At 40.0% G+C, this 27,447-nt stretch overlaps 1 protein-coding gene across 5 annotated transcripts in view; it reads right to left on the minus strand.

Moving 5' to 3' along the window:
- The window catches only part of rad50 (RAD50 homolog, double strand break repair protein), a 27,824-nt gene continuing 377 nt past the window's right edge, over positions 1-27,447 (minus strand). For 2 of the 5 annotated variants that reach the window (XM_061898667.1, XM_061898668.1), the window contains exons 2-28: positions 22,633-22,770; positions 19,946-20,029; positions 19,688-19,839; positions 19,426-19,611; positions 19,122-19,326; positions 18,913-19,041; positions 16,369-16,534; positions 16,216-16,274; positions 15,769-15,903; positions 15,476-15,682; positions 15,223-15,405; positions 14,988-15,145; positions 14,733-14,908; positions 14,421-14,658; positions 13,818-14,007; positions 13,598-13,724; positions 12,640-12,833; positions 12,437-12,547; positions 12,226-12,318; positions 10,603-10,716; positions 10,402-10,529; positions 10,219-10,320; positions 7,259-7,381; positions 3,021-3,106; positions 2,797-2,939; positions 2,590-2,723; positions 1-344 (exon numbers count right to left, since the gene is read on the minus strand). In XM_061898667.1, coding sequence (XP_061754651.1) covers positions 158-344; positions 2,590-2,723; positions 2,797-2,939; positions 3,021-3,106; positions 7,259-7,381; positions 10,219-10,320; positions 10,402-10,529; positions 10,603-10,716; positions 12,226-12,318; positions 12,437-12,547; positions 12,640-12,833; positions 13,598-13,724; positions 13,818-14,007; positions 14,421-14,658; positions 14,733-14,908; positions 14,988-15,145; positions 15,223-15,405; positions 15,476-15,682; positions 15,769-15,903; positions 16,216-16,274; positions 16,369-16,534; positions 18,913-19,041; positions 19,122-19,326; positions 19,426-19,611; positions 19,688-19,839; positions 19,946-20,029; positions 22,633-22,761 — 3,939 coding nt within the window. In that variant the 5' untranslated portion in view covers positions 22,762-22,770 and the 3' untranslated portion in view covers positions 1-157. Of the gene's footprint in view, positions 345-2,589; positions 2,724-2,796; positions 2,940-3,020; positions 3,107-7,258; positions 7,382-9,102; positions 9,137-10,218; positions 10,321-10,401; positions 10,530-10,602; positions 10,717-12,225; positions 12,319-12,436; positions 12,548-12,639; positions 12,834-13,597; positions 13,725-13,817; positions 14,008-14,420; positions 14,659-14,732; positions 14,909-14,987; positions 15,146-15,222; positions 15,406-15,475; positions 15,683-15,768; positions 15,904-16,215; positions 16,275-16,368; positions 16,535-18,912; positions 19,042-19,121; positions 19,327-19,425; positions 19,612-19,687; positions 19,840-19,945; positions 20,030-22,610; positions 22,773-27,447 lie in introns of those variants that run through there. The other 3 variants (XM_061898669.1, XM_061898671.1, XM_061898672.1) reach the window with 3 other exon arrangements.

A 27,447-nucleotide genomic window follows, 5' to 3' on the forward strand; every position in this document is an offset into this window, starting at 1 on the left:
TTTGCAAACCAAAAATATGGCATTTTTATTGACAGACGGGAATTCTTTGCCCCCTCATTTGCTTTTTCTTTTAAATAACACACCAACGTAAATCCGATCCGAAAGGGTAATGTCGGAAACAGAAAGGCAAATTACTGTACAGCGTCCGCTGGCGTGCTCAGTGCAGGTAAGAAGAGAGGGAGCTGATGCTGCACTTGGTGATCTCAGAGTTCTGGTCCTGGTTCTTGCGGATGCGGTAGAAGTGTTCGATGTAACTGGAGCGACCAAGCAGCTCCACAAAGTCCTCGTCGTGTGTGATTATAAGCAGTTGAAAGTTGCGCTGGCGGGAGCGACTCTTGATAATCCTGTTCCAGGGAGGAAAAGTGAATTTAGTTGCAGTCTGAAAGCTCACCACTAAATTTAGATAAAGGCTTCACTTTGAGCAAAGGTGTCAAACGTACGGCCCGCGAACAGGTTTTATCCGGCCCGCGGGATGAGTTTGCTAGGTATACAAATTAACCTGAAATTTTTGATTGAATGAAAGAAACAGCTCTTCTACATGCGTCTACTGGATGTTGCAATAGTAATTCTTTGTATCTATGTAAATCAGGGGTCGGCAACCCGCGGCTCTTGGATCACTGTGATGTGGCTCAGCTGCATACTTGCCGATCCCCCCATTTTACCTGGAGGTTTTCCAAATTTCATTGCCTCTCCCAGAACTCTCCCCAGGATAACATTCTCAGATTTTCACCCAGCCAACAATATTAAGGCCGTGCCGTGACGGCAATGCCTTAAACGTCCTCTCGACCATTTCGTAGCGTCCGCTTTAATACTATGCTATCTTAGTGCCGGCTGGCCACATCTAGTGTGTGGCTGCTGACTCAACGCACAAGCGACTGTAAGGCATAGTTGTTCAACAGCCATACAGGTTACACTGAGGGTTGTGATGTAAACAACTTTAGCACTCTTAGTAATATGCGCCACACTGTAAACCCACACCAAACAAGAATGACAAACACATTTCGGGAGAACATCTGCACTGTAACACATTATAAACGCAACATAATAAATACCCAGAAGTCCAAGCATCCCTAATTATTCCGGGCTCCATTAAACACCCCCTCCCCCCGCCGCCCCCCTCTACGTGCGTCGGTTGAGGTGGGCGGGGTTTGGTGCTAGCGGGGGTGTATAATGGAGCCCGGAAGAGTCAGGGATGCATTGGATTCTGGGTATTTGTTATGTTGCATTTATAATGTGTTGCAGTGTGGATGTTCTCCCGAAATGTGTTTGTCATTCCTGTTTGGTGTGGGTTCACAGTGTGGCGCATATTAATAAGTGTGTTAAAGTTGTGTATATCACAACCCTCAGTGTAACCTGTATGGCTGTTGAGTAAGTATGCCTTGCAGTCGCTTATGTGTGTCTGCAGAAGCCTCGTACAATATGCAAATGGACTGGTAAGTTGTTTGTTACGGTTGTGGAAGGCGTTAAACGCATTGTCATCATAGCAAGCTTCTATTATTGTTGTTTTGGTGAAAACCAGCAGACAGTCGAGAGAAAAGTAGCTCTGAAACTCGGTAGTCTCCCGGAAAAATTGAGATGGTTGGCAAATGTGTTGTTGTGAAGCGGCATTTAAATAAAACTCACGTGCCGCACTATTATTAAATTTTCATATTAAGATGCGGGCGCCGTGTCTGAGGCCCATGGTTAATACATAGCACAAAGCAAACACACCCCTGGTTAATACATAGCACAAAGCAAAAAAAAAATGTGTACGCTGTGTTATTTCATTTTAAATTTCAAGAGTCTTGTGGTTCCCATAGTTTTCTTTATTTTGTGAAACGGGTCAAAATGGCTCTTTGAGTGATAAAGGTTGGCGACCCCTGCTGTAGATGATGGTACTAAATCACATGATGTTACTACATCAATCGAGGGAAATGATTAAACTACATACATGGCATACTGTAATTTGATTTTGATATTTTTTTATCGTGATAGATTGAAAAATGAACACCACTGAGTTGACTGATGAACATTATCACATCATTCATTCAGAAAATATAAACAACAAAAAAAGATAGAATGCTATTAACCGCAACATGTAAGTGTAAAAAAACAACAGCATTATGATTTATACATTTTTAGAATGTGCTTCTTCTATTTTTAAACACAGAAAACCATCTGAAGGTGTCTTTATTTTTAAGTTATCATGCAGGGATTTTACCAGTCCGGCCCACTTGGGAGTAGATTTTTCTCCATGTGGCCCCCGATCTAAATTGAGATCGACACCCCTGCTGTAAATAAAGGTTGATTTTTCAATGGAGGATTACACTGAGCACCATTGCTTCCCTACTGTTAACTACGACGGTATCTTTTAATAGACATTTACGTTCCATTTGATCGTGGTAATATATGCTGATCATCGATCACCATAAAATAACTGCCCAGCCCTAGCTGCATATAGGCTTTTTTCAAGTCCACAGTTGCCTATGGCTTCAAATGACCCTGGAAACAATTTAATTCAATATCTGATAATACAATCTTCCAGCAGCATACAAAAACACAAGGATACTGTTTGTGTCTGTGTGTGCGTGCGTGTGCGTGTGTACTGACTCCACAAGGGCGTGTGCCAACGACTCAATGTTCTCTCTATCCAGGTTGGTGGTAGGTTCATCTAGCGCGAGGATACCGCAATTTAAACAGAAGGTCTCAGCCAAAGCAAGACGGATAATGAGGGATGCCAGCACCTGCAGACATGACCACATAATCATGTTATGCAGAAACAATCACAAGGCTAAGTACATTTTTTGCAAAAGTCACCTTTTGACCAGCACTGCAGCGTCCCCTCATATCCAAAGCTGTGTCTCCCTTCACCATAACAACTCGATAGTTATAAACCCTTCGCTTTACTCCGGCAGAGGAGTTCTCATCCACATCTGAGCGGATTTCCACATACTCGATGTCTGAGGAGAGTGTTAAAGACTGATGTGGATGGATAGGAAAGAGAGCGCCATCTGCTGTACAACAAACAAAGGCTAACGTACCTTGACCTCTGTAGGTGCTGCGCCAAAGATCTCTTACAATTTTATTGATTTCATCCATCTTCATACTGTGGAACTTCATGATGGTTCTGGAAGGTTCGTACAGGAGCATTAAGAGTTATTCAGATCTTTTTTTAGTAGTGCACATTTTGTAAGTAATTGTTACATTCTTATGGTATTTGCCTGATAATGCTGTAAACACATTGCACACTTAAGACTAAAGGATTCAGGTCCAGGCTTATCTTGGTTTACAAATTCTTAATTCAGTTTTATCCCACTTTTAAATAGCTTTTCAAAATAGTCCTGAAATATAAATGTGCTATTATATTTATACGGCCCGCTAAAAAACGTTTTTTTTCAAAATGTATTTATTCATTCAACCAGGGTGTACACAGCCTTCTGCCCGAGTGCAGCTGGGATAGGCTCCAGCAGTCATGCGACCCCGAAAGGGTCAAACAGTAGAAAAATGGATGGATGGAAAACAAAAAGGGATGAAATTTGTGTCACATAGATAAACGGTAAAGAAGCAGGTTGATTGGGACGATAAAGGCATCAAACTGGAAATTGCTTTCCTGTGCGACAAGAACAGTTTGACCAATAATCTCACTAACTGATGAAAATCACTAATGTGGTCTGAAACCTCCCATCCCGCCCCCATTTGGAAGCCCATATATGGTAAATGAAGGATGGACGGGGTTTTAGAGACGGGGGTTAAAAAAAAAAAAGGACTTCTGTCATTTATCTCAATCTGATTAGTTTATATGACAGAAATAAGTTCAGAAGCAGGACTTCCTGCAGCAAGTGTGGAAATACTGTAAGGTAATCATCAAAGCAATAATATATTTTTCCAACTTTCAAAGCAGTTTTGGATCAAGGCGTTGGTTGGACGACACCTTTCAAAAATGGGTGCCGTGAAATTGCAGCCTCACAGACACGAGATACGCACAATCAAAATGTGAGGTGGAACCGCAACTGTCTACACACCAATTGCTTTCAACATAAAATAAAAAATGTCTCTGAAGCTACACACCGAGGTTTCGAAACATAGGCGCCGTCTCATATTTGTTACAGCATTAATAGTAGCTCCAAGTGTGGAATATTTGTGGGACGACTATATATATCCATCCATCCATCCATTTTCTACCGCTTATTCCCTTTCGGGGTTGCGGGAGGCGCTGGCGCCTATCTCAGCTACAATCAGGGCTAACACAGATAGACAGACAACATTCACACACTAGGGCCAATTTAGTGTTGCCAATCAACCTATCCCCAGGTGCATGTCTTTGGAAGTGGGAGGAAGCCGGAGTACCCGGAGGGAACCCACGCATTCACGGGTCTCTCTCTCTCTCTCTCTATATATATATATATATATATATATATATATATATATATATATATATATACACAGATATTTATTTCAATATATAGAAAGCTGTATACGTATATATATATATATGACAAAACTAGGTCACCCCTCATCTGTTGGAAGGCATTCTAGGCCTACTTTCTTGTAATCTTGATAATGGTGTCGAAACAGCTGATAAACCAGGTGAGTCATCTAATACGAATGAGGGGGGAAATACATATATTATCGACCAATAGCAATTATAAACATATCAACAAATAGAATGAGTCGATAATGATAAAGACTTATCATCTTTGAGTTTGTCGATTGTCTCTCTATTGTGGCTTTTGCTACTGCCTGGCTCCTCAACCCTTTTACACCCCTACGGTATGTTTGCATGTTGGTGATGTCATGATACCGTCTGTTGTGTACAGAGAAAAGCATCACGACACAGCTGTCACCAGTGTGGGCTTTCCTTACCATGTCGGAAGAAGACATTTCACTAGTAGTGTGACAAACATGTTCTGAAGGAATTAAACAAGGAGGGTTAAAGACGAGCTTCAACACAATAACATCTGATAAGTCTCCTTAAATATGACTGTAGGGAAATTTTATGGAAGCAGTACAAAGCTGCCTGTGTCGTTTAGCCGAGACCTACCATCGATGATTGCATTAAACGTAAAGCCACAGGACTGATGAGCAAGCGTTTGATAAGAGTCAACAGTTAGAAAGAAAAGCCCACATGGGGAAAGGACATGATGACAAAATGAATTGTTGTCTACTGTATGTTTGACGTCATGGTTCATCTGGAGGCACCGGTAACGTTTAAGATTTCTTAGTGTAAAACATGCGCTTCATCATTCCTTTATGTTCTACAATTGATTCGTATTGATTTATCATACTGTCAAGGACAAATGTGATGTTATTTTTGTCAAACAAAAAAAGATGTGATTCAGCTTGTTTGGGCAATGTTGAATCATATTAGCTCAATTCTATTGGCCTCATTTATATATATATAGATAGTACTTTATTTATTACTTCAGGAAAATATATGTTGAATATATAGTTATTTTAATTTTATGAAACATATTCAGAATGTTTGGAATGGGGCAGCACGGTGGTAGAAGGGTTAGTGCGTCTGCCTCACAATACAAAGGTCCTGAGTAGTCCTTGGTTCAATCCCGGGCTCGGGATCATTCTGTGTGGAGTTTGCATGTCCTCCCCGTGACTGCGTGGGTTCCCTTTGGGTACTCCGGCTTTCTCCCACCTCCAAAGACATGCAACTGGGGATAGGTTGATTGGCAACACTAAAATTGGCCCTACTGTGTGAATGTGAGTGTGAATGTTGGTCCTGTGTTGGTCCTGCGATGAGGTGGCGACTTGTCCAGGGTGTACGCGCCTTCTGCCCGATTGTAACTGAGATAGGTACCAGCCCCCCGCCCCCAAAAGGGCATAAGCGGGAGAAATGGATGGATGGATATTCAGAATGTTTGAGATGCTTTTTGTCTATCAAATAAATAATTGAAAAGTTAAAATATCAATACATTACTAAAGTGTGTGGCTCTACGTAATGATTCTAAATCTTTGCATGGGTCAGAATTCTAGAAGGACGTTTTTTATACTGAAATGATTGTTAAGTTAAAAGTATAAAAGTTGACATTATTTTTATCCCTACAATGAACGTGTATATTTTTTGTGAGCGTATGTATACATTTTTGGCAAAATCGTGAATTATTAAAATAATTTATTCTGACAGAATCCTGTGTAAATGTACCGGTATATACATATATATTTTTTATATCTGAGTAGAACTACACTGCATCAATATTTTGTTCTCGACCAAAAATCATTACATATTATCTACTGCTCAAGAGTGTAACTATATCTGAGTTAGTGTGTAGAAATATGGGGAACTACTACAAACTCTTTGACTGTAGTTCTCGGTTGCCAGGCTGATGGCCAGAAACTATTACCGACGGTCATTTTCTAGAGGAAGACTTTGCTGAAAGAGAAGTATCCGGCTGGCCTCAACATCAAGGCTAACAGAAAGGCTGGATGGACGAGGACAAGATGGGTGAGTGGTTGAGAGAAGTTTATGTCAAGAGACTGACTGGCTTTTTCCACAAATCGCCGTCCTTATTGATCCATGACTCTATGCGAGCGTATCTAACCGATACTGTCAAAACCCCAGTGAAACAAACCACTTCAGAGATGGTCATCATTACGGATGGATTAACCAAAAAACTCAAACTGCTAAAAAATTTGTGTCAACAGGTCATTCAAAGTTAAATCATGAGCTGCGGGGGAGCACATTCACCAAGACAAGGATGCTACGGCAGGCAAGTTACGCCACTATCTGCCAATGGATGGTGGATGCTAAGACTAAGGTATCAGTCTCAAGTGTTGTCCGAGCTTTCACAAAGGCCAGAATAATGACTTAACCGCTATTTAACACAAGACTGACTCGGATGACAAGGAACAAGGGATTTGGGCATACTTGATGCCGAAATCACTCAACAGACACTGAGACGGAGATTTTGATGGATTTGGCGAAGAGGAATGAACTGAAAAAGTGGTTTTACTGTTTTGTATGTTGTGTGTCACAACTGAAAATGTTATAGTGTTATTGAGTTATTGTGAATGGGTCAAATAAGATTTGACTTTGTTTTGCTTAATGCGCCTTAAATATGAAAATGTATGACAATAGACCAAAAAATATGGTAATTTGCATCTTTTGATGACAGTTTAAAGCACATGCTATTGTTCAGGAATTCAAGGATAATGCTGTAAAAAAGTTGCAAAAAAATGACTTAAATGTAACTAAAACCTGTATTAATAATGTATCTGTTTTTAGTTTAAACAACTTTTATTTTTTGTGCATCGGTCAAACACTTACTGATCGAGGGCTTTGTAGTAGAGATCCAGGTCTTTGATGACCAGTTCCGTCGTCCGCATTGTGATCATCTTGTGTTTGTACAGCTCCTCCGCTTTGCCATACTGATCTTCCCGCAGCTCTTTTCTGAAAGTAATTTTAATCATGGGAGTGAAAGCTTTACCTTCAAGGGCAACTGCACTTTCTTGGAATTTTGCATATCCTTCACAATCATTATAAGAAACAAAAACACACATGTATTTTTTCAAGACTCTGAAGATGATAAAAAAACATTTTACTGACGTCGTGTCCGGCTCACGTCCCACCCAGTAAATATGGGTGATGGTCAAGCTAACTTGTTTTCAATGGGAACACGGTGCCATTTAGCATTTCTCGAAGAAAAACTGCCCTATGCTTGTGTTATTTTCGGATGTACCAATCTTTCAAATTGAGAAGACAATAAACGTTTTTTCAAAGTTCCTCAAGAGGTAATCAAAAAGAGCGGAAGAGTGTAAAATTTTACAAAACAACGAGAAATGCAGCACACACTCCAGTCCAAGGGAGTAGAGTCGAAGCATGCATGAGTTTCCAGTGATTACTTTGTTAAAGGTTTGTTTTATATAATTTTAATTTTTAATATTTTTTTATATAAGTATTATCTTGATATCATTTGTATTTCATATACATACATCTGCTACAAGTGTTTCGAAAAACATCAATTCAGCGGGTCTAAATAAAAGAAAGCAAATGTGAACAAAACCTAAGGGAGTTGAGATGCTTTTACCCAAGGCAACAATCATATATTAAGCTTTCAGCACATACACAATATTGACATCCATAGTTGTATTATTTATCATTATATTGATAAAAACGGGAAAAACATGTTAAAGATAAAGTACCAATGATTGTCACACACATACTAAATGTGACGAAATTATTCTCTGCATTTGACCCATCACCCTTGACCACCCCCTGGGAGGTGAGGGAAGCAGTGGGCAGCAGCCGTGGCGCGCCCGGGAATCATTTATGGTGATTTAACCCCCAATTCCAACCCTTAATGCTGAGTGCCAAGCTGGGAGGTAATGGGTCCCATTTTTATAGTCTTTGGTATGACTCGGCCGGGATTTGAACTGATGACCTACCGATCTCAGGGCGGACACTCTAACCACTAGGCCACTGAGTAAACATAAACGGCGCATGTAATAGCAACAAACATGGCAGTAAACACAAAGTTCAATCATGAAATGCTATCTTACTTGAGCAAAAATTATGCATACCTTTCTGGGAGAGTCTTGATACTAATTTCTTTGAGCCAGCCCCACACAAAAAAGTTTTAGACTTCCATGCTTTTCCAAGTTTTCATCTATCTTATAGTGTAGAATGGCATCTGGAGCACAATAGTTCAATATTTCAGGGAACTTGACCAACGTATAATCCTCGATGTCACTCGACAAATCTTTTTTTGATAAAACTTAGGGATCTCCACCAATGCATAATTCAATGTTTTGCTCGTATCTGCACTTTGAAGAATTGTTTAAGCCCTTTTGTACTCAGATAGTTGACGCGCCGCTGTTGTACAACAGCCATCTTGGCTTTGTTGACCACCACTGGTTTTGACTTCAGGGGAAGAAGTCACGTGTCGTAATACAAGCATTTGGAAGTCAACATTGTAGCTTTCAAAGCCCTCAAAAAAACTTAAAAACCCTCCATCAACGTTATACGGACACACTGCAAGTATATACGTATTGTGGTAACAGAATGTGTGTGTGTGTGTGTGTGTGTGTGGGGGGGGGGGGACGGGACCTGGGAGTGTTTATCTAATCACCTGTTGCTCTGTTAAAGGCAGCAGCCGGTAAAGTGAGGGGAGTTGAGCGCGAGCGGGACTGTCACAAGAGAAGATGGCTGAAAAGCACGAAAAAAGAATACTGTTGAAAAATAAATCATTGTTCCGAACCACGAACACAGCTGTCATGTCTGTGATTGGTGGTCTAAAGAACCCGGAAGAGCAAGACTTCCACACAGACATACTCATTACAATATGTAATATGTACAATATTTACGGTATTTTGGTCATTTTATGCAATACCTGAACTTATTTCCTCAGCCAATTTATTTCTGTTTTCAAAGCAGCGTACTTCCACCTTCCGACAACAAATATGTGTTTGTACTTGCAGAAACAAACAAGTGTGTGTTTCAATCATGGCAGACTTAGTAACAGACAACGTAGACTATTTTTGAACAAATGAGGATTCACAACATTATCTTTTTGAACATGAATATACAGAGGATGAACTGCTGGTTGTATAAGCGAGCACGAAGAGAGGGTGAAAAGTTGGAGCATACGGAAGCAAAGAGAGTGAGGTCGGCGCTGTAAATATGGAATTTGGAGCAAAGCTATGCAGACATAAATGCCGTGCATACCTAAAATCCACTCGAAACAACATCCACAGCCAGCTGGTCCAAACAGAAAACTGTCCATCGAGTGAGTCACTATAATATTGATCATGATAAATGCAGCACGTTGTGCTTGTTAATACAACTACAGTACATAGACTGTTGAGCTAGTACTGTACTATGATTGTTCATGTTTTTCAGTCACTACAGATTGGTGTCCTATTGCAATGTGTTGTGCATTACAAAAACCTAAACCATTCAGCTGTTGAAGCAGAACCTAGCTAGATAAACAGTTTGTCAATGTTCACTCTTACAATAATAATGTCGCTACAGCTTGTTTATTATACAGTTACATAACATATTGTTGGTGGTTTTCAGTAACATTTTCAAAGTGATTTAGAGGCAGAAAGGATTAATATCATTAGCTGCATTGCTAGATTGAGACTTTTTTTTACCAATTTGAATGCAAAAAACCCCCAATACATTTTGTCTTCTTGTGTCTCATAAGGATTGCGAATGATATGCAAAATTCCAAAAATCTGTAGTTCCCCTTTAACTACAGACTGCTAGGATGCTTTGGACAAGCTTACTTGTAATGCAGCAACTCTTCTTCAAAGCCTTTCTGCCGACCGAGTGCAATGCTGCGGTTCTTCTTTAAGTCCTCAAGCTTGCGCTCAGCTTCGCGTCGTTCTCTGTTTGAGAGCACAAGAAGAGGTGAAAACGTTGAGATGAACAGCACTAGCAATGTGGTCGTGGATGGATTGGGCTCTTACTGGCGTAGCTGCATCACTTGCATGTTGCCCATGTCTTTGCAAAGGGACTCTCGCTTTGCCACTACGTCTTTAAGCTCCTCCTCGCGCTTCCTGAGGGTCAAGTTGTCTTGTAACCAGCGCTCCTGGACCTGTTTGAAAATATACTCAAGTTAAACCTCAAATGGACAACTATTCCAGAGAAATATTCATCCATAATGTTACCTTTTGAGTGTCAATGTCCTGTCGAATATTTCCAATCTCTTTGTTAATCTTCTCTTTGTGTCTTTCAGCCTCGTGGAGCTGTGTGTTGGTGTCTTGGAGCTCTGACTCCTTTTGCTGCAACGACGCTTGACATTAGAGATCCTGATCATGGGATTACATCGGGGCCAGTTGCATTTTTGAACTGGTCGGCAATTGGTTAATGAGATCTTTACTGCAGCTTTGTCCCAGCGTTTACATGAGTAAAGATAGTTCTCACGTGAAATATTTCATTAAAAAGGGATGCTCGTTCTGGGAGACAGTCTCAGTACCGCGTTTTCTGAGTCCCTCTATTTGCAAACTTTTCGATTAACACATTTTTAAGACCGAGCCACATATGCCTTGGTGCATGAACCATGTGTCAATGTACAAACGCTACATTGAGTCCGCCAGGAAAACGCATCATTGGGCGCCTGCCTCATTGCAGCACTCACGTTCTGCCTTCCGAGTTATGTCTCAGGGCTTCCGTGTGTGTGTGCCTTTTGTGTTTTTTTCACCTATTAAATTTTTTTCCTTTTTGCTAACTCGATATAATTCCCAAAAAGCCAACAGACCAGCTTGGCAAAAATGAGGCAATCGCTGTGTATTCAAAAAATAAACTATTTTCAAAGAGTGCAATGGCACTCACAAGTATAGAAAAATTACAAGACAAGATTTGTACTACTGCGAGTTTAAATTGTGAAAAAACTAGACAATTCTGGAAAACTATGCCAAAGCAGACCTACTGCACACGTAGGGAACATTTCCTCTTCTTTCCTTTCCAGCAAGCACACAGGTAAAGGAACCAGAGCAGGGGACTCTCTCTCGCTGTCAACTGTTTTTTAACCCTATGCTCCTCGTTAATGTTAATGTAAGTGGATTTTACTTTTTGAAATGTTTTTATTGTAGTGATATAGTTGTTATAATTAGAGGCTTTTTTGATTTCTGATCGGTTTCTCTCTGTGTGCGTGTGTGTGTGTTGGCAGGGCAGTGCATACAGCACAGTTGTTTTTATTACATAGAAATTTGATCCATCACCTCCTTGTTTTTGTTTGATTCACAGTACTGCAAGCACTTCATATGGTGTTCAAAGTGCAAAATGCTTCACTAAAATAGAAACTATTGTCAAGGCTGGAACAGATTATTCACACTTTTATTGTTTCCTATAGGGAACTCTTCTTCACTATAAAAACTTTTCAATTTACAAACTTCGTCTAAGAACCAATTATGTTTGTAAAACGAGGTTTTGCTGCACATTTCCATATTCCTTGTTACACATATGCAGGAGGTATGTGTGTGAATTCCAGGTTGCATGTATTGCCCGAACACGGCTCAAACTGGAGAGCAAGCTGCAACAAGAGTGACGTTTAGGAGCCATTTCTAAGATACTAATATTTTTTGCCTTTTTAGTTACTGAGCACTAACCACTGTTCTATGATTTATTGTCCAAGTATTGGATCAGGACTTAAAACCAAATCGGATCTGAGGCTAAAAAATCTGATTGAAGGCCAAAAATGTTGATCAGGACACCCGTACTTGATATATTTGCTTACACTAAAGACATTGACGGTACTTGTGAGTCAGTGCAACAGAAGCAACCAATTTTACCTCTTTGTATTCATTTTTGCCTTCATCCTGGTACTTGCTGATGTCCCTTTCCAAGATGGCGATGGTCTTTATTTTCTCTTTGATATCGTTGATCTGCCAGTTACAAAGCAGTAACAAGATTACTTACATAGAAAGGCAGTAGAGTAGGGATAGTGTTGCAGCTGGATTTGACTTTCTAACAAAAAGGCAGAGTGATTTAACATGCTTTCACCTTCTCCTGCCCTTCCTCATGCTTCTGTCTTTTGCGCTCCATCAGCTCCTGTTTCTCCTGCTGCAGCTTTTCAAGGGTGGAGGACAATGGGAGCAGCTGTTCCTTGGCCTCCTGGTTGGGCAATAGACAAAAACATGATATTTAATTTCCCACATTAGGCAGTCTTGAAATTCAGTGGAAAATTGCATCGTCACAATAATTACCCGAATATCTCTGGTTAAGGTTTGGATCTCAGCAGTGAAATCAACACACTGTTCCTCCAGCTGCTGCTGTTTTTGCATATCGCTGCTCAACTGGAGTTTCTCTGCTCTGGTCTCGTTCACAGAACTCTTCAGCACTTGAATTTGATCCTGTTGGTCTTGAATCAGCTTACGTTTCAGCTCTATCTTGCTGGAAGCTGCAAGGTAAAGAAATGTATGGAACGGCAGGATCGCACAAAAGTTAGACACATACCTCACATTTTAGCAAAACATAGTTTTTATACAATATGTCATCTCCAGGATCAACATTATAGAATTGAAACTTAATTATACTATAGGGTAATCAGTGTAAAGCTTGTATAGAAGTATATATATATATATATAAATATATTTGTATATATATATAAACATATATATATATATACACACACACACATATACATATATATATATATATATATATACACATATCGACTGAAAATGACTCAACAACAAAACTATATGTGTCTTAATAGATGGCAAATAAGTGATATAAAAAGATAATTGTCTTTTCTACATTTAAAGCAGTGGTATTGTGATGCCTCCGTGACCCAGTCATAAGCGGAAGAAAATGGAATGGAGCCTATGCAGTTCTGGTAAATTTCGTGCCCAGGAGGATTAAGGCGGTACTAGAGTTCACTTTAAATATTCACATTCTTAACACAATTTTTACATGTCCACTGGTGTATTTACTTGAGTTCCCAGCTATTGAGACAACAATGGCTGTGTAAGTTGACTGAATAATCTTTGCTGCTAAATAGATCTAATTTAAAATATAACCTAAGTAACATGTCTATGGTATTTTCCCTTGAGAAGATACTGAAATGTGAGACTGTACAAACCTTTGTGAGATATTGTACCAACATTGGATCAAACAATCGCTATACATGGTACATGTTGGCTATGCAGTTAGCGGACTTACTGGTGTCTAGCTTCAGCTGAGTTTCCTGCTTCTCCTGGCTGACTTGCTGAATGGTTCTGGTAAGGTCTACACCCTGGAGTTTAGCTGCATTCTGAGCTATTTTCCTCTCTACTTCCTTTAGGTCCATCTAGGAAAAAAACAATTGTGGACCACAGGGAGGCTTGCAATTGTAAGTGTTTATGACACCAGAATGATAGGAATGTATCTTGTTTTAAACTACCAGGAATCTGTCCATGAGTGAGATGTCCTGCAAACAAGCTTTGGCGGTTTCCTCCTCGGACATCAGTGTCGCAAGTAGAGTGTCTTGCTCCTCTGCATCAGATTTTAGCCTCTCGATGTCTCTGTTCACATTCTGCAGGCGATTTCTTAGCTCAGGTAACTCCGTCTCTTGCAACTGTACAATGGACTGGCTGGGAAGGACAGATAAACCTTTTATTGTGGATCAAATAATGCATATATTCAGGAACACATTATACATTATTGTTCAGATTCTCTGTTTTTCAAGCTGCTATTTCAGAAAAGGGCACAGCAGAAATATTTGGTTGCTTTATAATAATTTCATGCCATCTAGTGGCACAAATATGAAGCAACCTGCACTGCTTCTTTCTGAGAGTGATGTCCCTAAAATTGTGTTTACTTTATTTAGTTTCTTAACATTTTTGGTGTAGCTGTGGTACTTAAGTGTCTCGTAAGTGTATGCAATCTACATGTGCACCAATGGTTTTAGCGCTAAAATTATTTTGTGACCAAAACAATATGTTTTCAACAGCAATCCTTAAAGAGTATTCCTGTAAACCTATAAACAGAATAACAAATGTTATACCGGACAGGTCTTAGAGTCATCATCTCATCTTTTCGCCTCTCCTTCCTCTTAAGATCCTGTTCAGTGTTCTTCAGCTTATCTGGAACTAGACGCAGTTTGGACTGCATGTCACTGATGACGTCCTGCAGGTCGGACTCAGAAGGAAAGGTACGCTGGCATACGGGACAGCAGGGTTCCCTCTCTTCGGTCAGCTGACTGATGAACTGGGTATAGACAGCAGTGGCTCCGGCTAGCATGGCTGGAAAAAGACAAACAGAAGTCCCACTTATTTCCTCTATTCTATTCTGTTGGTTTTAGGTTTGGCATTCTAACCTCTTTGTTTGGAGATCTTTTCCAGGTCTTCTTGCACTTTGCACAGGTCCTGCTCCAGATCTTGACTGCCACACACTTCGAAGAATTTTTCTTCATCAGCCATCAACAGCTGCTCTTTCTTACGCAGCTCGGCAGCGATGTGGCTTTTATTCTGCTCACTTGATGCCAGGTCCTTGCTGAGAATTGTAAAATAACAACAGCTCTGTCAGGACAAAGGCAACACGCTCTTCACTCATCTATTATTGGATCACGCACTTGATTTTCGACAATTTGGCCCTGGTGCTGTTTATTTCTTTTGACTTAGCGTAGAGCCAGTCCTCCAGCTCTCTTACGTTTGGGAAATGGCCCAGCAATGACACCAGATCGCTGCTGTGGCGGGACTTGATCTTGCGTACCTGCTCCTCTTTTTCTTTCTGCCGCACCAAAAAAGGAATGTTAGGAGAGAAACGAAGGAAGACACGTGGACCCACGCTAGCATTGACAACAAAACCTTATCCTTTGTCAACATGTCCATCTGTGTGCGCGCAGTGGTGTGCATGTTCAGCAAGCCCATCTCTTGATCCAGCTGTCTCTGTGAGCGGTCCATTTCGGCCTTTTCTCTCTGGAGCTCCGCCACCTCGGCCTTTAACTCTTCTATATTTGACATATGCAGGGCCCTCTGCAGCTCACCCTCCTAAAAAAATTAATTAAATTAGCCTCAGGTATGTTGTAATGTTGAATACACATATGCCTTGTACACTCACCACTTTCACCAGCTCGTTCTCAAGCTCCTGCATTCTGCTTGACGAACCTTCCAGTCTCTGCAGCTCAGCGCGGACATTTCGGACCTCTTGCTGCTTCCTTTCCTGAAGGTCTCTTTTCAGCTCTACTGTCCGCTCCAGACCAGTCTTCTTGTGTCTGATTTCATCAATGGACTGTTGTTTCTGCTGCTCCTTTTCGTGCAAGTCTGCCTGTGTCAAGGAACGAAGACACGATAAGCAGCACAACCAACAAAAGACTTATGTATTCTAATAGTAATTCCTTGACTAATTCTTACCGTAATCTGAGCCACTGCCTCTTTTTCTTGTTCTAGTCTCTGTGTGGCGTGACGATGAAAGCTTTCCAACTTTAGAGCCGTAAAGGGTGGCCGGTCATAGCCTTCCACCTCCAGTTGTGACGACAACAAGCGGACCTGCAATTCAAGTAACATTTAGGAACTTTTCCTCAAGGGCTCCTCCCACATTTGTGATGCATACGTTACTTTTTATTCACATTTATGTACAGTTTGACTGATGGACATGTACATGAAGCACTAATGTGCATCATTGATCAAATAAGATACGCACTACACACAGCTTGATAGGTCAGTGTTAGTCTACCAATATTACACACCACCAAAGTAGGAAATCCAAGATAGCCATGGCAACAGTACAGGTGATGTTGTTCCTTAGTAAAGCCTGTTTTAAGCAAGAAATGCCTTTTAAAATGACCGTCTTGCTCTTACCTGAGTGTCACGGTTCTTGATGTTTTGGGTGTGGCGGTCAGCCTCAAGCTGGAGACGCCCTGGAAGAAATAAATGAAACGGGATCTTTTGTACGTTTTTATTCCTATGCACAAAAATGGCAAATCAACTTCCTATGTGGGTGTGACTGCGCACCTTGTTCCACCAGGAGGTCGGCCTTGGCCCGGTTGAGTCTCTGACACTCCCTGCCGGCTCGCTCCAGTTCTTTCTGACAGTCAGTCAGCCTTCGCTCCTTCTCCCTCACTGTTCTCTGGTGGTTCTGGTAATGCTCTTGCAGCTGCTCGGTTGAACCCTGGAAAACCTACATAGCAACACAAAGGGGAGCTGTCACAAAACATGCAAAAATCATTCCTAATGTCTTCGTAGACAATCATGGGACAATTCTTAAATCAAATATTGCCACACCTTTATAGAGTTCATTGTGAACAATACAGCATGTGTTACACACAAGCTGCTGACTATTCATGATACTTCAAATTGAGCTACTCTTATCATGTGGAGTTAATGAAAAAAAAAAATTACATTACGAGGTTGCCTACAGCCACACAGTTAATGTAAATGTTTTTTGAGCCGGTGCTAATTGGTGGCCCTGGGGGTTATTTGCTTTTGTAGACCATGCAACCGCCAATGACATCAATCTCTGCAATTAATTTAATACAGTTGTTGCATTAAACTACTTGTTAAGAAGGCTACCCACTGTTTTGTAAAGTTGTACATGCTATGCTATGTAGTGGATGAAAGCATCCTAGTAAAAATGCTCGCAGCAACTTTGCAGTGAGTTATTGCTATTTGACGCGCTAACTTCACCAGTTTTGGGAACTAAAGCTGAATGATTTTGAAAATGTATTGGCCATTTTATTGCTCAATATTGCGATTTTATTTGTGAAACATTTTCTTACCTATTTTTTCAACAAAAAAAACAATAAATCATCTGTACATTAATAAACAATATCAGATTTATTATACAGTTTTCTTCTAAATAATACAATTATAAACCTACTAAATACTTTGACTTGGAGTCTTGTCAGCACAGCCGTTTTATTGGGAAGCCCAAAAGTATGTTTGTCTGTCTTTGAGCTCTTACTTGACGGCTGTAATGTGTACCGGTGAGACAAAACTGGATATCTTTAAAGGGCCTCCCAAAATCATGTCTTCCATTCTTAATGTTATGTTTTCACAGTAATCAGAAAGGCCCTTGCTTAAATTAACACACTTGCCGGTGACGATGCCAAGCCAGTCTTGGACTAACTTTGGACGCGCAAGTGGCTGTTTTCCTTCTAGACACGTAATCTAATGTTCTATTTTCCTATGTTTTGTGTGTAACATTTTGCATGGTGATGTGTGTTACCGATACCGATTTTCTGCAACAAATTATGAACCAGGGGATCCTTTGATACAACTTTAAAATGTCAACAACCTATGCGTGTGTACTTTTACAGTTCTCGTGCGTGATTATGTATTTGAATCTTGTGTCATCAGGCTGAATTCAATCTGTAAATCCCCCCCGCACTCTGCGCACCTCGTTGATAGTCCTTTCCAGTCTCCTCCTCTCTGAAAGTGAGGTGCGCAGAGTGCGGGGGGGATATACAGATTGAATTCAGCCTGATGACACAAGATTCAAGTACCACAATTTATAGTAGCTATTGGCTGTTCAAAGTCACTAGAAGTTGTTAGATGACATAATCACCTAATTTGCATAATTGATTGCAATGGACACCGTGGAGAAATAAATAACGTCATGGGAGAGATTAAAAATTTTGTTTTTAAAAATGCTAAATTTATCAAATTTGCAAATTAACGTTTTACTGTTGATACAAATGTTTGAAATTTAAATCAATATTGATATGTATTTATGAATATTAAGAGCATCAGATTTCCTCAAAAGACTGGAAGGTTGTGACATTCACGAACGAACCGGTCCTACTGACTGGCTAAGTAATATGAACGATGGGATTGACATTTGACAAACATTGACATTTATAGCTCCCTCTGTAGACAAAGTCGGAAACAGCAGAAACTTTGCACATGCACACCTCCTTTGCAGTCTGGACAAAGAGGGGTGTGGGTCACCTCTCTGCTCAGACTGCTGCGCGAGGCTACTGTGGCTACTGACCGCCTATGACAAGGGGCTAACAGCAGCACCCGCTACTCATAGAGGACATTCACTGCAGAGTGATATGTGTTTTCACATGTCCAAAGGATCCAAAAAAAAGTCTCTCGATTTGTCGCCGGTTGCCTTTGAGTAAAAAAGTCCCTAAGAGATGGAAAGTCACCAGATTTAAGGAGAAATCCGCTAAGTTGGCAACACTGCTTGTGTGTGCGCTCCTCAGCAGCATAGAGCTTTGCGTCGCAGCTTTTTATGGTTGTTTTCAACGCCGCTTTGATTGTGAACATAACATATATTTCTTCTTTTCACAAAACAAACTCAGATATTAAACTACACAAAACATAGCAGGGTTATTCACTCCCTGCCTGCTTGGTTGGCTCGCTTGTCAGAAGACCAGTCAAACCGCAGCCTTTACGGTGAATAAACCGCATTTTATCATGTTGCGATCACATTGCAAATGCAATCAATCGATCAACCTTATTCTGCCCGCTCAGCTGTGCTTTTAGTACATCAATTGTGGATATGGAGAATACATTCCAGGCTTATTTAGCAATTTATTCAGCAACTTCCACCTGCTCCATTGTTTCCTCCAGTTCCTTATTGTCCTCCTCCATTTGTTTCTTCCTGCTGTCCAAAGCCTTGATGTCGTTGTCCAGCTTCATCACCTTGCCCAGTTTTAAGTCAAAGTCTGTCAGTCGATTCTGAAAATCAAAATGAATAACTGAATACATTTGTGCCTAATTATTTAGTGTTAAAATGTCAGACGGAAAAAACAGCACACCTCCAGTGGATCAATCTGGTTCTCTATCATCTGGATGTTGTCTTTAGAAGCCATCAACTGAGCCTCCTTGTTGGCGATAATGTCTCGAATCTGCTGGGCTTTCTCCTTGTTCTGCTTCAGGAAGCGTAACTCCACCTGACACTCTCTCACCGTGTTGCTCTGTTTTAGGCGCAGCTGACGCATCGTGTCCAGAGCTTTGATGTATCTGTTTGAGAGTGCAAGAGTAATACACATTTACTGGTAGTATTAAGCGTTAATACAAATAAATAAATAAAAAAGAAAGAAAAGAAAGAGTTGGATTTACTTTGTTGCAGCAAAGATGGAATCAAATTTTTCTTTAAGCGCCTTGCCCTCACTAAGTGGCCAGTTAGACTCCTCTTGGTGGCAGAATATGACATGATTCAACACAGGTTTTGATACACCGAGCGCAGAAATCATCTCCCGGTCCACGTCAGCACATTTATTCGACATGCTTACCCTCTCTCCATCCCTGCATAAATGCATGAGTGAACATTTTAAGATATTAGTTAAAAACTCAGAGTTAAGAGAGATGGTTGAAAACTTACTTTATTCTCGTAATAACCTGTTCCAGGCTTTTAAATGAGTAGTTTTTGGCTTTCTGGGTGCAGGACATGGAGCGTTGGATGGTGATTTTTTCTCCGTTGACGTCAGAGAATAAAAGTTTGATCTGTGCTCGCACATCTGTCTCGTGGGCGTCCTGGAATGACGTATAACTTTAGACCAGCGCAAATACTGTCTAAGTAAAATATTCACTACGTCTGAAGCAACTATGTTTTTGGTTTAGTGTAGTCGTGGCTATTTACCTTTGGATCATGGACGAAAGCACCACCCTTGGAACCTGGGGGAAGTTCTCCTGAAGTTGCGTATTTAAGGCACTCAATAATAGTCTGAAAAATAAGTGTCCATCAAGTCTCACATTTATTACGGAATCAAATTACAAATCTGTGGAAATTATTACAAATTAAAATATTTTGTACTACATTTCAAAAACATGTAAAGATATTTTGCGGAAACACTCTAGTCTATACATACTTTAATGTAGATTTGCAGACAAGTGGATTGCTGGTTGTCTATACAGTAGTCTTCAACGCAACTGTAGAAAGTTATGGATAGCAGTAATGAGAGAGCCAATGAATGAGTTGTTCAAATTTGAGTTTTTCCTGAATTGTGGGTACACTCATTTCAGTCAACTTTTTTACTTTCTCACTCCTACAGTTTGCCCTCTTAAAAAGGAGACTGTTAGTCTCACTGCCTTTTTTATAAATGTATTAGACCTCTTGAAAAAGCAACAGTTATGGGGCCTCGCTGTGCGTGCAACTGGGCCAGGTATCATGGCCATCTCCCCAAATCGATTCAATTTTGAATTATAAAGGTTCTAAATTTATTAATTATGATTCTATTCAATCTACACCCAAATACTGAAAATGTCTCAACAACTTCTTTGGACAGTTTAACATTTCTTAAAAGTCTCAACATTACAATTTTAAAATGAAGGAATTGGAAGTGAAAGTGTATTTGTATTGCAACATTCTATTGGTACAAATTGCATACAGGAAAACTTAAAAAGCAAAATAATAACAATAAATATGTAAGCTATTCTTCTGGGTGGGACTCTTAATTTATTAGCACAATCAGACAGGATGAACACTATATGTATTGAATCTTATTGTGAAGGCTGGATGTGTGTGCTTGGTTGCTTTTTCTGGGGCACTTCATGACACTGATATGTGCAGGTAGATGAAGACGTAGACAAAAGTACCTTTCAGCTGCCGTTCTATGGTTCACTTTAAACACGAGCCGCCTGAATCTGGCAAATGCGGCTGTGAATCTTCGGCAACAAAAGTTGCAATGGCTTCTATTATTCTATATCTTCATGGTTTGCAGAGAATCTGGTGGATAATATGCTCGCACATTTCTCACTTTCTCTTATTTGGCCCCAAACGGCATGTTGTTGGCAGCTAACGTTAGCAAAGTCATCAATATGATGACAACGTTGCAAAATTGTAATAATATCGATCCATAATCAATTATTTTAACCAGCCTTAGTTTGTTTTGATCGGTGATTCTCAAAATTTCATGTATACCAATGGTACACTGGGTCCATCTAATGCAGGGGTGTCAAACTCATTTTACTGGGGGCCGCATCGCATTTATGGCTGTTCTCAGAGGGCTACAGCGAATATATATTAAACACATAATAGCCCTGTTACAGAACTTGCAAAGGTAACTGTTTTTGGTTGTCATATTTTTTACTGATTGATGACAACTTGCTTTGAAATCTCAAGTCAAGATGAGAAGCCAATAGTTAAGTGTTTATTTTTGTTAACCAAAAAAGAAATGAAAATGCTTGGAACATCAGATAATATTAAAGCGTAGAACATATGCAATTGCATTTTTAACAGTTTTCTGTCAAAATCAAAAGAAAATAATTTTAGCCAGAAAGTTATTTTTTTATTTCCACTCTTTTGAAAGTGACATAAATGACGTGGTGGGCCACGTAAAATGATTTAGCGGGCCAAAATTAAAAAGATGTGGCTGGCTACATAAATGACGTAGCGAAAAACATAAAATGACATGGCGGGCCATCCTAAAATGACACAGAGGGTCAGTACAAATGGTGTGACCTTAAATGATCTGGCGGACCACATAAACTGACGCGATGTGTCGCATTAATATTATGGGACGGTCAGCTTAAATTGAAGTAGCAAAAAATTATGTGGTAGGTCACAATAAAATTATATGGCAGATCAGATAAATAACGTGGCGGGCTACCTAAGAATGATGCGGCAGGCCACATTAAATTTATATGATGGGGAAAAATAAAAAGTACTTGCGGGCCACATTAAATGACGTGGCATTGAGTTTAACACACATGATATGCTAAAGAATCAATTGATTACAGTGTTTAATTTTCCTTTATTCAAAAACAGTGTTACTGTCCCAATTGTGTTGGGACAGTGTTAGACTGGCCAAACATAATAAATATACTTGTTGAATAAAACATCTGCCTTGTTTTTAATGAATACTTATGCCTACTAAGCTGCTGTATTTTAACATCGGTCATTATGGTGGTACTTGAAGAGGCAATTTTTTTCTGAGGTGGTACTTGGTGAAAAATGTTTGAGGACCACTGGTACAGATAACTGCGATGAGATAGCGACTTGTCCAGGGTGTACACGCCTTCCGTCCGATTGTAGCTGAGATAGGCACCAGCGACCCCCGCGACCCCAAAGGGGATAAGCGGTAGAAAATGGATGGATGGTACAGATCACAGACTTTGCTTAAAAAACACTGTCACAAAGTTTGTCTTGTTGTGTATTGCCAACTGTTCCCCCTTTGGTGTATTTGTTATTAAAATACAGAAATTACATTGTTTGCAGACATAAAAATACAATTAAACAGGGGGGGTCTACTGATTTTTCTATTACATCTGAATGTTATTGGTCACAGAGCGGCGATAAGAGATACCTGCTGTAAACAGTTTGTGTACCGTTTTGCCAGCTCCGTTGGGTCCGACAAGGACTGTGAGAGGCGTGACGAAGGCGATCACTTGTTTGTCTTTGTCCTCAATCCCGAAGCTTCGCACCCCGAGGATACTCATCTTGTCTATTTTGGACATTTTTGCTGCCTGGAAAGAAACAGAACCATTATTCTCTAAATAGGAATTAAAATCAAAATTGAATTCCTGCAAATGTGGTGGGAACTGTGTTAAGACCCCTAGTAGTTGCTGTAATAACTGCAAAATCTTTACCGTCTCACATTTTGGGACATCTGAACATGACGTGTGTTTGCAAAGTCGATTAGTATGTGTGTATTTGCCGCTGGCTTGATATCCGCATTGGCCAGCCACTTAGCGTGCCTCAAGCTTGATCATGCAATCTGAGTGCTGACTGGACCGCTTTTTTAGAAGTTCAAGTGTGTTCGCATTGTTTTAATCACCACTATACACCAATACCGATAACGTAGAACAGATATCCTAGATCATCAAGAGTATCACAAATTTTCACACATACACAAATCTCTGAAAACATTCTGTAAGTTTACACTGAACGAAACTCCTCCCGCAAAACATATAATTTGAGTAAAATTATCATTGGAATCCCGATTATAATATAAGATATACATTTACAGGCCTTGAATTTTAACTTTTTAAGGTCAAGGCAAGTGTTTCCTTAAAGGAGGGCTCATATTTTAGGACACCAATGTAAGTTAGAAGGGCACCAAGGCAAACATTATTTTCTTTCAAGGCAAGGGCTCCAAAGTAAGGCTGGGCGATATATCGATTTACGCGATATATCGTGGGTTTGTCTCTGTGCGATATAGAAAATGACTATATCGTAATATTCGGGTACACGTTCTCACGCAGTTGTTTTTAGCTGCGGGCATTACACCACAGGCTCTCCTCGCTCTTTCCTGTGTCTCCTTCTCACAGACAAGCAGGCGCACATTCTTACAGACGTCACATACTGTCACGTCATACGTATACGCCCTCGCCCAGCAGAGAGGTAGCGGCGTGGCTAACGTTAGCTGTGATGCTAGCGGGTTGTTGCGAGAGAAAGAAGGTGCGAATCTCGTAACAAATGAAGGAAGAATTAATTCCCATGAAAAACAGCAGGGGGTCCATCGTCTGGCGGTGGTTCGGCTTCAAGCGGGAATATGTCGAAAAGACAACTTTAATTTGTCATGTGTGGGCCACAAGCGTTGCTACCAAAAGTAGCATTACTGCTAATATGTAGCATCATTTGAAAAGTCACCTGCTAATAACTTAAAAAAAAACAGTTTTGGTAAATTGACTTAGTTGTGATTTCTTTCTCTGCATGAAAGTTTAAAAGTAGCATATATTAGTGCAGTATAAACAAGAATTTTTTAATGTAGACACATAGAATCATCATACTGCTGATTATATGTATCCAGTGTTCATTCAAGGCGAAGGCAAAATACCGAGAAATATATCGTATATCTTGATATGGCCTAAAAATATTGCGGTATTAAAAAAATATCGCCCAGCCCTACTTCAAAGCATATATATATATATATATATATATATATAAAAACATTTTTTTTAAAGATGGCACCTGATGGCCATAAGACGTAAATGCAGTTTTTGTCCATATATAAAAAAATTGTGTTAATGTATGAGATCTAGGGCTGCCATTTATGGCCAAAGTAATAATTAAGATTATTGTTATCAACATTGAAATCATAATAACGCAGTGTTGGGGTGTGAATGTAATATAATCATGTCATGACAATTAGTTTTTTTAAATTCTTTAATAATATCAACGTGTTAGCTTTTTGTCATTACATGAGGCCTTTATCTCTATATTACATTTTGATAAGAGTTTTTTTTAATTATTATTATTTATTTATCTTTTTAAGTTATGTACATTTATATGTACATGTAGATGCTATTTAGGGACAGATCAATTAAGAGTTTGAGCAGAAACATGTCGTATATGAATTAAAAATACACAATAAAACATTAACAAAATGCTGTGTCAGATAAATGAAAAAAAAAAGTAATGTAAAAAAACATAGCGTTTACTTCTGGATATCAAAATAAAACACAAAGCAGTTTGGCTAATGAAGATGAAGTCCAATAAACAAGCTTTGCTTTATACCCTCAATCTGTTTTCTTTTGGCTATCCGAAGTCGGGTCGCTGGGGCAGCAGCACGAGCAGATAAGCCCAGAATTCCCCAGCTACCTCATCCAGCTCCTTCCGTGGTCGGAGGCAATCCCATGCCAGCTGGGAAACAGCTAACATGGGATTGTTCAGGGCACATTCGACCAGTAGGACCAGGAAAGCATCTGAGGACGCATCCAAACCAGATGCCCGAGACACCTTATCTAGCTAATCACGGTGTAAAGAAGCAGCGACTTTACTCCGAGGCCCACCAGGATGACAGAGCTTCACCCTAAATCTAAGGGAGAGCCCTGCCACCCTACGGAGGAAGCTCATTTTAGCCAATTGAATCCGCGAGCTTGTCCTTTCGGTCAAAACCCAAAGCTTGTGACCTTCGGTGAGTATAGGAACATAGATACACCAGTAAATTGAGTTTTGCCTTTTGGTTTAGCTCAATCGCCACCACAACTAACCGATCCAGAGTCCGCATCACAGATGACACCGCATCAATCCGCCCGTCAATTTCAGGATCCGCTCTTCCTTCACACACGAACAAAACACCAATGTACCTGAACTCCTCTACTCGGGGCGGGATCTCATCAGCATAACAGAGATAATACCAATGATTAAAAGTTAAAGTGCTACTTATAGTCTCACACTCTCATTTGACCTATCCCTTGTTCCACCCCCTGGGAGGTGAGGGGAGCAGTGAGCAGCAGAGGTGGCCGTGCTCGGGAATCATTATAGTGATTTAATCCCCAATTCCAACCCATGATGCTGAGTGCCAAGCAGGGAGGTAATGAGTCCAAATTTTATAGTGTTTGGTATGACTCAGCCTGTGTTTGAACTCACAAACTACCTTCAAGTACCCCTGGGGGTACTTGAAGGCATGCCAAGGGGTACGTTAGATTTTAAAATAAATTTTTAAAAAATAGCAAAAATTCAAAAATCCTTTATAAATATATACTTCAACAAACTAAGTATGTAAGTTCATAAAGTGTGAAAAGAAATGCAACAATGCAATTGTCATTTGTGTGGACATGTTCCATAAATATTGATGTTAAAGATTTATTTTTTTGTGAAGAAATGTTTAGAATTAAGTTCATGAATCCAGATGGATCTCTATTACAATCTCCAAAGAGGGCACTCTAAGTTGATGATTACTTCTATGTGTGAAAATCTTTATTAATAATCGAATCACTTGTTTATTTTTCAACAATGTTTAGTTATTTTTATATCTTTTTTTCTTCTTCTTTTAAATAGCTCAAGGAAGACCACTACAAATGAGCAATATTTTGCACTGTTATACAATTTAATAAATCAGAAACTGATGACATAGTGCTGTATTTTACTTCTTTATCTCTTTTTTTTTTCAACCAAAATGCTTTGCTTTGTTTATGGGATACTTGAATTAAAAAAATGTCCACAGGGGGTACATCACTGAATAAAGGTTGAGGACCACTGGCTTAGCATTAATGTTGTAAGCCCAATACCAATGGGCGCACAACCGCATTTTGCTAATTTAATGTCAAATCAAATCAAATGTTTATTGGATTCATCACTATACAGTGTACATCCACGACTAAACTACTGACTAAACCACTACCACAACTTGGTTTACTATTTATAAAATATAATAATTTAGGGTTACCTGGAATTTGAAATAGGCCACCCGGCCTGAATCCACACTTCCCTCGCCAAACACCTTCGTTTCCCAACCCTAACGCTTGGATAAATAGGCCTTGATGCCATCTACGCAGTGTTGGGAGACTGTTTTGCTGTTAGATTGCGTCCAAATTTGCAAAGTGCGCGAGATTGGTGAAATGCTTACAACATTGGGACGGCGTGGCACAGTGGAAGAGTGGCCGTGCCTCGCCAAACACCTTCGTTTCCCAACCCTCACGCTTGGATAAATAGGCCTTGATGCCATCTACGCAGTGTTGGGAGACTGTTTTGCTGTTAGATTGTGTCCAAATTTGCAATGTGCGCGAGATTGGTGAAATGCTTACGACATTGGGACGGCGTGGCGCAGTGGAAGAGTGGCCGTGCGCAACCCGAGGGTCCCTGGTTCAATCCCCACCTAGTACCAACCTCGTCACGTCCGTTGTGTCCTTGAGCAAGACACTTCACCCTTGCTCCTGATGGGTGCTGGTTAGCGCTTTGCATGGCAGCTCCCTCAATCAGTGTGTGAATGTGTGTGTGAATGGGTAAATGTGGAAGTAGTGTCAAAGCGCTTTGAGTACCTTGAAGGTAGAAAAGCGCTATACAAGTACAACCCATTTATTTAATTATTTATCATTAACAAGTTGACCAGAAATTAGTGCATTTTGAGTGGTTTTGAAAATCCATAGGTTTCTTACTAATTATCACAGGAAAATGATACTTCACAAGGCATGTCTGGTATTACTGGTTTCATGTTGATTATTGAATCTTTGAAATTTGACACAATTAAGTATTCATTATATGTGGGTGTTATACTAACCACATTTCAGCTAGATTGATTGAGGCATTTATTAGTAGATTGCACAGTACAGTACATATTCCGTACAATTGACCACTAAATGGTAACACCCGAATACGTTTTTCAACTTGTTTAAGTCGGGGTTCACGTTAATCAATTCATGGCTAGCAATATTTCTGCCAAAGTTCAAAATGATTTAACAATAACACGCACGGACAAC

This window comes from Nerophis ophidion, linkage group LG04 (genome assembly GCF_033978795.1).
Source record: "Nerophis ophidion isolate RoL-2023_Sa linkage group LG04, RoL_Noph_v1.0, whole genome shotgun sequence".
NCBI lineage: Eukaryota > Metazoa > Chordata > Actinopteri > Syngnathiformes > Syngnathidae > Nerophis > Nerophis ophidion.